Source organism: Chlamydomonas reinhardtii, chromosome 3 (genome assembly GCF_000002595.2).
Source record: "Chlamydomonas reinhardtii strain CC-503 cw92 mt+ chromosome 3, whole genome shotgun sequence".
NCBI lineage: Eukaryota > Viridiplantae > Chlorophyta > Chlorophyceae > Chlamydomonadales > Chlamydomonadaceae > Chlamydomonas > Chlamydomonas reinhardtii.
Window position 1 is genome coordinate 1,494,297 of NC_057006.1, and position 10,090 is coordinate 1,504,386.

The following is a 10,090-nucleotide window of genomic DNA, read 5'->3' on the forward strand; positions in this document are numbered from 1 at the left end:
TTTTCATACGGATTACAGGTCAACCGTGAATCATGTAATCAGTTATCAGTCATAATGTCCGGACTCCGGAGTGCTCTTTCACGGTGCGTGCGGGAGTTTGCATCGCAGGCTCGCAGCACAGGGCATGGGCGCGCAACAAACGCCCGTGCCCTATCAACAGACCTTGGCCAACAGGGCCACAGCCAGAGCCGTTTCATGCCCGCTGATCACAACGTGCTCGGCGGAGGGACACTGCATGCGCCCATAGGAGTAAATGCATCCCAAACAACCTCACTTAAGCACATGGTCAATGCTATGTGCCTAAGCTGGTTGCCCTGAACGGTCACTGCAGGCTCTATCAATGAGCAGAACTAAGCGCATGCACGAGTTCTACTCTGGTACACTAACATAGGGCCCGTGGCCACACCAGGGGACACCAGGGCCTCCCCTGGATGGGCCACATTGTCACAAGGCCCCACACATCTGCACGCTCCAAGCAAGCAGCCGCACAGCGTCCAACCCTAACCACATCAGACGCGAAGGAGCTAGTGTCTAGTGATGGCGCTGTTGCTTCTTCCGCAGCCGCTTCTCCTCCTCTCCCGCCTTGCCCTTCTTCTCCGCCCCCTTGTCCTCCCCTGCATCCTCCACCTTGCGTGCTGCTGGCCCGCTCACGCCCGCGCCCGCCAGCTCCGCCTGTATCTGCTGCGTGTGCGGGTCGGCGGCGTGCCGGGCCGGCAGCACGCGGTGCCCCACGTGCCGCCCCGCCCGCCCCGCCGTGTCGGCCGACAGGTCAATGAAGTCCAGGGCCGCCCCGTGGGCCTCCACGACGCCGTACATGAAGGCGGCGGCCTTGGGGAAGGACGGGTAGGACTTGCCTGTGTGGTTTTAGGGTTGCACCGAGGAGGGCGAGGGGGAGGGGTTCCAGGAGGGTGGGGTGGACAGGCTGCTCAGGATGGGGTGGAAAGTGCCGCCCACGCATGCGGGCATGGCCCAGCCTCACTCCCAACCGCTCCCGGGGCTTCTAGTAAGTGCCACTCGCACAAGTGCACTCACAATTGCAGCCGCAGCCACACGTCCTGGAAATGGAAGATGCGCTCCGCCATGCGGAATCGTGTATGGTGCTGTTTCCTGGGAAACGGACATATACCCGAAGCAAGGACGCCAACATGACGCTAACCTTCTTTCCCCGCCCCCCTCTCTAGCCCCAGCCCCGACCCGGCGCTCTCTCACCCCGCACGTGGTAGCTGACCGCGTGCTTCAGCCCCTTCTGGCACTGCTCGTCGCAGTTGCCCACCACCAGTTGGCCGATGGGGTCCTGCAGGGGGTGCGATGGCGGGGTCATTGGGGCGGGTGCACCGTGGCACACGTGGCACACGTGGCACACACACACACATGCGGTCAATACGACACACGCACGCACACCGCTGACATCAAGCAGCCGCTCTCACGCAGCAGTCTCCACGGGCTCGCACCAACCCTTCCCAATTCCTGGCCCGTTCCCCCATCCATTTCTCCACCCACTTCCCAAGAATCCACACCCATTCCCACCCCAACCCCACCCCGCCCACCTTGAGGAACCAGCGGCCGTCCATGTTGTCGAACAGCACGTGCCTGTACGGCTCCTCGTGCAGCAGCGAGTGGCCCGGGTCGGTGAAGCCGTAGCCGGCGCGCCACAGGCACTGCGGTACAGGACAGGGCGGGGCGGGATGGGGACGGGGATGACTACGACCAATGTGTTCCCACACAAACCTGCAGTACGGCAGGTAAACAGCTATAACGCCAACACCATGCCAGCGTCCACCAGCCGCCGCCACCTAGGTCGCCCCACGGCCGCACCCCCTCCCACCCTGCCTCCCGCCACCAAACCCGCCCGCCCAACCCCCCAACCCGCCAACCCGCCAGCTCACCCACCCAACCCGCCCACCTGCGACACCAGCCCGTCGCCGCCGCTGCAGCCGAATATACTGCGCATGCAGGCCAGAGCATTGTCGTACGACAGCGCCGCCTGCCGCAACAGCCCCACGCTGAAGATCATGCCGGCGCCGCCGTGTGCGCCGGTGATGGCGCAGTCGGGCCGGCCGGGCGGGCAGGCCTGCTCGCGCGTGCAGTGCGGGCAGGCGGCCCGCGGCACATAGCTGTTGTTGGTGCGCAGCTGTGTGTGTGTGGGGGGGAGATAGTGGCAAGGGGGAGGCGGCAGGGGGCGGGTTGGGCGGGTTGGGTTGGGTGGGTTGGGTTGAGTAGGTGCGGGGCGCCGCGCACTGGGTGGCGCCTGGGCCCGGACAGAGGGAGACTGACGAGACGTTATGTGTGTGCACCCCTCCTCCCATGCCGCGCGCCCACCTGCGCCGCCGGTAGCTTGCTGGTGTCGAAGCCGCATGGCAGGCACCTGAAGGCCTCCAGGCGCGGGTGGCGCGAGTCGTGCCACAGGTTGTCGGACAGCGCCAGAGGCAGCTCCGGGTCAAACTGGGCCAACATCCTGCGCACGCCTGCAATAAGACCGCGGCATTAACATCAGTTCGGTGATTGAAGCAGTCAATTATTTCAATGCATACAATGCTACCTCGCTGCCTGATGCCCTGCAGTGTGTGGCGGAAGCGCAAGAGCCGCCCAGTGCGCTACCCTTCAGCCCTCCCTCCGCCACATCACACGCACCGGGCAAGAAGAATACGGTGTCATCGTCGCCGTACAGCATCCATTTGTAGCCATCACCATAGTGGCGATGAGCTGCGAAGGGTGCTACCGCAGCTCTGAAGTCGCCGGGAAACTTGGCGTGCCACTTCTTTGGGTCGGGTTCATTCTCATCCGGAAAGTACTCATAGCGCTCCTGGTACTTGGCATACACCTTGTTCAGGTGCGGCACCTCTGTCTCGTTGCTAGTCATGATAAGTGTTCGCATTCCCTCACGCCAGGCGCGGGTGCCTTGCGCGAGCACCAGCCGGCTGGAGGCGGTGGAGATGGCGACGACGAAGTCATCGTCGGTCAGCTTGGGCTGCGGGTTCGACACGCTGGAGCGGCTGTTGGACGCGCGCGACGTTGCCGCGTGAGCTCCCGCCGCGCCATACAAAGAAGCTGCTAACAGAGCAATCGACAAGCGCCAGAGCGCGCGTGCACGAGAGCAGCGAACGTGGAGCTCCATCGCCGTGGCGCAACAGGCTGTTCGTCACCGACCAGCGCGGGTTTCAGCTTTTCATTGTATCAGGTATCAGTGAAGTTAATAATTCACAGGTCTGGACAACTATGCTTGGTACCGGCAACTGGGTCTGTCGCTTGTTGGGCCAACTCGTTTGTTTGCCTCTATGTGATATTTATACAATCATTTAAGTTGACAGATGTTAATTGCGCTGACTGGTGAGACTATTCCTCAACTGTCCAGCTCGAGCTCGGCTGCAACTATTACTGCTTGTGCTAGGGAGCAACAGCGAAAGGTAAACCACCATCAATTTGCAACGCACTTCACTTACGGCTGAACTGTGGACGCCCTGCCGATCAGAACCATCGCGCCGGGCCCATGGGTCCCATGGCGCAATATGATAATAACTTTGGCGCTAACGCTCAGCCAAAAAGCTTATCATCCGTTGGGGCTGAAAGTGTAGCCATGGAGCATACACAAGAGCAACCGCCGAAGGGCACTGGCAGCAATGCCACCGATGGCAGCGGCACCGCGAAGCCCGATGTGCCGCAGCCGCTAGTCAATGTGCCACAAGCGGCCGCGCCGCGCGCCACCTCGCCAGCGGACCCCGCAGCACAGTCCACAACGCCCACGCCCAACACCAACAGCACAAGCACCGCCACCACCACGGGCCCAACGCCCGCCGCGCGCCACCCCGCCCACCCCCCGCCGCCCAGCGTGCCGCACCCTGCCCTGCCCGAGGCCGAGCAGGAGGAGATGCGGCTGCTGAGCCGGGCGCTGGACGCGGGGTGCAGCCTGCTGCAGGGCCGGGGGCCCGTGAACAAGATCCACCAGCACGTGGACGCCTTCCATATGTGCGTGCGTGCGCAAGTGCGTGTGTGTTGGGGTTGGGTTGGGAGGCGGGTGTGTGTGTGTGTGCCCGCGCCAAACGAGTAACAGGGTTCTCACCGCTCCGTACGTACGTTCAGGTACTCGCACGACGCCACACGCCCGGTGCGCGCCCACCACTACTGCGCGCACCGCAGTGACGAGATGAGGCAGGTGGGTACCGGGGGCGCGGCGGCGTGGCGTTGCATGGCGTCATAGCGGGGGCGGCGCGCCCGCCCTCGCACATCACGAGCGAGTACCCCTGGGCCGTACGCTCCTTCTTTCAAACACACACACAATACATCACACACATACACACACAGACAATGCACACACACATCCTGTGTCACCTGCAGTGTATCCTGTACGACAGCGCGGATCCGGGGGCGCGGCTGATCGGCATCGAGTACATCATCTCCCGCCGCCTGTTTGAGGTGGGTGGGGTGGGTGACACCATCATACAAATACCATTGATCCGTTCGAGGCAGAGGGCGAGGGATGACGCGGCTGTCCTCCAATAGCCTGAAGTGCGGGACAAGAAAAGGTGGCGCTCCCTCTCATGTGCTGTTTCTTATCTGTGGTGCCACCGGTGTCGTCACGCACGACGTGCTTATATTATGTCTGCCGGCCCACCTGAAGCCCTCGCTCTGTGCGCGCGCGCGCACATACACACACACATAGACACACACACACACGCACACATAGACACACACACACACATGCCAGCGCATCCGCCCTTGGTTTTCATGACACTGGCGCAGTCACTGCCGCTGGAGGAGCGCAAGTTCTGGCACAGCCACGTGTACGAGGTGGGTGGGTGCGTGGGGGGTGCGGGTTAGGCGGGTGCATGGGGGTCCGTGTGCGGGTTTGTGCGTGTGCATCATACATATCATAGCGCGCACGGGGGAAGTAACCACGCAGAGCACAGACAGTGTTTGGGCATGCACCCTGGAGACCTGCGTGCAGACGCCATCATCTTGCACACACTCCATCACACGCACACTCCAACACACGCACACCGCCACACACCTTGCACACACTTCACCACCACACGCACACCCTGCACACCACCACGGCCGCCACGGCCGCCACACTCCCACCGCCAGGTCAAGTCGGGCATGCTGATTGCCCCGGGCGTGCCGGGCCCGGCCGAGGATGCGGACATGGCCAAGGTCATCAACACGTACGGCAAGACGTGGCACACGTGGCAGGTGGGGGTGGGGGAGGGGCGGGGCCGTGTGGGGGAGAAATACGTACGGACGGACGTGCGTGTGTAGTGGTAGCAGTAGTGCAGTGCCGTGCCGGCAGCATATCAGATAGGCCCATGGAGGCGGCCACCAGAGGCCTGCTGTATGTGTGATAAGCGTGGCACATGCCATGTCCCCCTACCTGCCCCCTGTCCCCCGGAATACGGTAATTGCATCTCCTGGTTTGCAACTCATTCGTACTTAGCTAGCGTGGGAACCGGTCCGCACTCCCCTCCGCCCCCCACGCCTCCCTCCACCCCCCTCCGCCTCCTCCTCCGCCCGCCTTTCCCTCCCCCCCCCAGGTGGACCGCGGCGACCCACTGCCGCTGGGCCCCCCACAGCTCATGATGGCCTACACGGCCGACGGCCAGGTGCCGCCCGCGGCACTGGCGGCGCGGGACCAGGAGGTCGGCTGCGACAGCGCGCACGTAGGATTGGGGCGGTGGACGTGGTAGTGGTGGTGGTGGTGGGCTGGTGGTGGTCGCGGTCGCCGTGGTGCGTGGTTGTGAGGGGATGGGGCGGCGGGTGTGTAAAAGGGAAATAGGGCTGTCTCAGCGGGCCAAACGTAATTCCAACATGACCGTGAATCTGCCTGATGGAGGACGAATGTCTTGACGTGTCAGTGGCGGCACTGGCAGTCCCATGTGCGTTAGTTGGCGGGCACGCGAAAGAGGTCCCGGCGGCATGGTGCCTGACGCAAACATTGTTAGTTCGTACACGTGACACGCGCGCTCCTACTGCTGCCGCAGGTGCGGCGCCGCCGGGCGCACCTGGCGCCCAACCCGCCGCAGCCGCACCCGGACGCCGACCACCCCTGGCGCACCGGCCGCGCCTGGCAGTGCGTCATGGAGCAGGTGAGTGAGTGAGTGCTTGTGAAGGAAGGTTTATCAGGAAGGGGTCAACACTGTGTATGCGAATGCAGGTGTGCGGGGGTGGGAGCTGGAGAACAGGGAGCGCCAGCACAGACCGAGTACCGTACGCTAAAGCCGTAAAAGGCTTGAGAGGATGGTTGGATGGGTGCATAGGTACGACGGGGATTGAGAGGTTGTGGGAATGGCCCGCCGAGTAAGCCGCGTTTGCAGGCGAGTATGCCGCGTGAGCATCTCTTGCACACACCTTGCTTGATTGCGTTGCAGGTGGACTTCAAGGCGCCAGTAGTGGGGCCCCAGCAGCAGGCGCTGCAGCTGCAGAAGGAGCAGGAGCCTTCTGGGCAGCAGGAGCAGAAGCAGTAGCGCGCAGCCGCTGTCTGTATGTAGCGGTCGGGGGCGGCGGCGGAGGCATGGGGCGGGACTGGGGGCTGGGGGCGGGCGGCATACCTGGGTAGGTGTCGTTGATGCGGAATCGATCGTGTACGGCCTCGGCCTACGTCAGCCTACAGGGAAAGACAGGGCGGGGTGTAGGGCACACGGGGGAGGCACCCTAGGCGGGGTGTGGGGTGAAGCTCGAGTGCGAACCTGGACCGGCATCATGGGGGGAGCACCACCTTTAGTTCACGCTGGGCTGGGGCTGCAGGGAGAGGGATGGGCGTCGAACGGCGGTTGAGGATATATAGGCCTCGGGGGTACGAGGTCCACCAGTGAAGGACCCGTGAAGGACCCGTGAAGAGCCGATTCGGCCGTGCGGGGCAGTTGGGGCCTCTTAGCACGCATAGCGCTGCGGGATCTGTAACGTTGTCGCCCTGCGGAGCGCTTTTACAACAGTAAACTGCAACAATGAAGGGATTCGCCAAGAGTCTGCTGCTGGCGCTGGCCATCCTGCTGGCGACCGCCTTCTCGGCAACCCACGCCGGACCGGTTGCTTACGGCATCTGCCAGACGGGCTGCAACTCCGTCGCTGTGGCCTGCTACTCGGCTGCGGGCTTCACGTTCGGCGTTCCGTCGTGGGGTGAGTCTCCGTATACATGCTGCTTTGCATTGCCATGGCGTTGACATGTTTGGGACTGTTTTGAATGGCTGCCGAGCTGGCTGCTGGTTGACGTGGGACCCAGCAGACAATCACCTATAAGAGCCAGCAGTCAGCACGTGCGGGGCACAAGTGTTCTTCCCTGGCGGCTTCAGTCCCGCCGGCCATACCCTCCTTCCCCATGTCCGCTAACCTCGCCTGAGCCCTTGTCCATCCTCTCACCCCCTGTGTGTGTGCGTGTGTGCGCGTTTGTGTGTGTACAGGCGCCGCTGCCCCCTCCAGCATCGCGGCCTGCAACGTAGCCCTGGGCAAGTGCATGTCATCGTGCGTGGCGGCTGGCCTGTGGCCCATCTAAACCGCTAGCTCATGTAAGGCGGGCAGCTGGCAAAGAGCTGCTTGCTTACTGCTACAGGGCGCGGCGGCCAGTGCGGCAGGGCACTACCGCAGCTTGGGCAGTTTGAACGAGTGACGTATGCAGTTGGTTAGGAGCACGCTGGCAATGGACAGGGCAGGTTTGCAACCAGCAGGGGCGGCAGGTTTAAACCGCTAGTCACAGCATTATTGTCAGCTTACTTGAATTGTTGGATCTATTTGCCCGCATATGCGCATCTGAGCCTGGACTCCTGGACGAAGCGGGTAGTGTGTAGGACTGTAGGTTGCATCACTTATGTGCACGTCACGGCAGTTGATGTCAGGGGTGCACGTGCACACAGCACACCCATGTTTGATGTACCACACTAGGGCGTCAGTTGGGTGTTAGTTGGGGTGCACTGTACCCGACCCGCATGCGTAGATGCGGCGCGGAGCAAGGTTGTTGCAGGCATGCACTTACGCCGTCTCCATTTGTTGATGTAAAAACACAGCAGGTGTTGTCCCGCCGCCTGTGTTGTCCTCGTCAGGGAGCGGGAGGGGAGGCACGGGGGTCCGCTGGCCTGGCCGGGTCGGGGTTTGGGGTTGCAAGGCAGTCAAGCAGTAGCCGGGCAGACAGCTCATGGTAATGGGACAGGCTGGCTTGGAAGAGCAGCTCATGCCGTAGCGGTGGCATCAGGGCTTTCCCTGCTGGGCGGCAGGTCTGGGCAGTAGGAGGGCTTGGCGGGCCAGCACCAGGACCCTGATGGATGGCAGCCTTCATTCCTTCCTTCCGGGCTAGCTAGGGTGCGCGGGCGGCTTCCAAGGGCAGCCAGCTGCACTCCCAGCAGTGTCGTGGCACGCGGCCAGGACTGCGCATGAGAGAAGACTGTAGAGAAAGTCACGCACGCCATACTGGCCCGCTGCCACTGCCCCTCCCTTGCGGTGCTCCCATGCACGGACCCACTCGAGCAACAGCAATCGCTGGCCAAGCCGGAGCTAGCGAACCTAACGGGCCTCAGGGCTCAGGCCCAGCAAACTGCATGAAACGGCGGTGAGGATTACAGGTGCGTGGGTGCCGGGTTGCCCAGGTGCGGGTTAGGTGCGAGTGCAGGGTTCTACGAGAGGGCAAAGCGGAAACTCCCTTCTGCAACCACGCACACGAACGACTGGCTGATGCGGTCGTGCCTGTTTGTGCTAACCGAATCCTGCTTGCACCAGCAGTTTGGTGTTGGCATGGCAGCAGTGTGGGCAGTCTCAGGTGTGTGTGTGGGGGGAGGGAAATGGGTGCGGGAGGGGTCGAGGAAGCCACGCATGTTTCCGAGCTCGCATGTCAACGTCACATCAAGACACCCCAGCCGGCGGGCATGACCAGAAGCACGGTCACCGGTAGTTAGAGCTTGGGTTAGAGGGAGCAGCAGCGGTTTACTTATGAGGTGGTCGTGGTCCGGCAATGGCAGGTGTGCAGGGCGGGCCGCGAGTGCGGGTGCCGCCTGGGCCTGGGCCTGCAGAGGAAGATGGGAACTCGTGAAAACTGAAGACCCGTGAAGGGCCCGTGACGACTTGTGAATCGGCCGTACGGGCGGTTGGGCCTGGTTTGGGTATTTAAGCGAGAGCGGTCAATCTGTACCATAAAATCTGTAGAGTCAACCTCTATACAGCGCTTTTACAAAAGCAACCTGCAATAACAATGAAGGGATTCGCCAAGAGCCTGCTCGCGCTGGCCATCCTGGCGACCGCCTTCTCGGCGACGCACGCTGGACCGATCGCCTACGGCATCTGCCAGACGGGCTGCAACGCACTTGCTGTGGCCTGCTACGCGGCTGCTGGCTTCACGTTCGGCGTTCCGTCTTGGGGTGAGTCTGCATGCTTGGCATGTCGCTGGGGTCGTCGAGCGATGTCTGGGATAGCGTTGAGGCGACCTTCCATATGAGGGGAAAAGCCAGGGTAAACAGTGCAAGAACTACTACAGCTAGCGTTTGCTTTGATGGCTGGGCGCGGCTCTGTCGCCCCTCTCTCGCGGTCTTTGCGCAGGTTTTTGCGGGCGGGGTCTCAGTTGTTTTGGGCTACAACTTGACTAACCATCCCCCGCCTCCCCCCAATATTGCATGCAGGCGCAGCCATCCCTGCAACCGTCCTGGCCTGCAATGCAGGCTTGGGCACGTGCATGGCAGCGTGCGTGGCGGCCGGTCTGTCGCCCATCCCTTAGCCCGCTCCTTTAGGGCGGACTATCGCGCTTGGGCAGCGTGTACAGTTGAGTTTTTCACAATCATGCTTCATTGGTGCATCTTAGCCTCCGTCAGGTTGTGACAATATGTTAGGTCATGGCTGCAGCAGGATCGGCTGCAGCAGCAGGCAGCAGTTGCGCGCGTTAGTAACGATGTATAGAGCAATATGTGATTAATGTTTGCTAGCTGTTGTATATATTGGCACATGCGCGAGCTGATATGTCCGCGCTCTTACAACTCGGAGTTGGAGTTACCTGGAGAATGGCGGGAGGCATGTGCGCAGAATAACTAGTTGGGGCAGATTGCATGCTGGACACGAACATTCGTATGAGCTCATGCCGCTCTGTAATTATCAAAACACATGGAACGGTCAAAGGAATCCGGCGGGC

At 62.1% G+C, this 10,090-nt stretch overlaps 4 protein-coding genes across 4 annotated transcripts; 3 read left to right on the forward strand and 1 right to left on the reverse strand.

Annotated features, from left to right (window-relative positions):
• CHLRE_03g151800v5 (uncharacterized protein) lies at positions 1-3,407 on the reverse strand. Its single transcript, XM_043060524.1, has 6 exons — positions 2,632-3,407; positions 2,320-2,465; positions 1,904-2,131; positions 1,548-1,658; positions 1,210-1,294; positions 1-854 (listed from the first exon to the last, which is right to left on the reverse strand). The coding sequence occupies exons 1-6, from the start codon at positions 3,113-3,115 to the stop codon at positions 532-534; spliced, it is 1,377 nt and encodes a 458-aa protein (XP_042925653.1). The 5' UTR covers positions 3,116-3,407; the 3' UTR covers positions 1-531.
• Positions 3,408-3,537: 130 nt separating this feature from the next.
• Positions 3,538-6,839, forward strand: CHLRE_03g151850v5 (uncharacterized protein). Its single transcript, XM_043060525.1, has 7 exons — positions 3,538-3,979; positions 4,333-4,410; positions 4,738-4,785; positions 5,083-5,187; positions 5,526-5,651; positions 5,973-6,077; positions 6,360-6,839. Exons 1-7 carry the CDS (start codon positions 3,575-3,577, stop codon positions 6,453-6,455), a joined length of 963 nt encoding a protein of 320 aa, XP_042925654.1. The 5' UTR covers positions 3,538-3,574; the 3' UTR covers positions 6,456-6,839.
• Positions 6,840-6,887: 48 nt separating this feature from the next.
• On the forward strand, positions 6,888-7,992 carry CHLRE_03g151900v5 (uncharacterized protein). The gene is made up of 2 exons (XM_043060526.1): positions 6,888-7,107; positions 7,389-7,992. Exons 1-2 carry the CDS (start codon positions 6,936-6,938, stop codon positions 7,478-7,480), a joined length of 264 nt encoding a protein of 87 aa, XP_042925655.1. The 5' UTR covers positions 6,888-6,935; the 3' UTR covers positions 7,481-7,992.
• Positions 7,993-9,107: 1,115 nt separating this feature from the next.
• On the forward strand, positions 9,108-10,062 carry CHLRE_03g151950v5 (uncharacterized protein). Its single transcript, XM_001695604.2, has 2 exons — positions 9,108-9,329; positions 9,588-10,062. The coding sequence occupies exons 1-2, from the start codon at positions 9,164-9,166 to the stop codon at positions 9,680-9,682; spliced, it is 261 nt and encodes an 86-aa protein (XP_001695656.1). The 5' UTR covers positions 9,108-9,163; the 3' UTR covers positions 9,683-10,062.
• Positions 10,063-10,090: the final 28 nt, after the last annotated feature.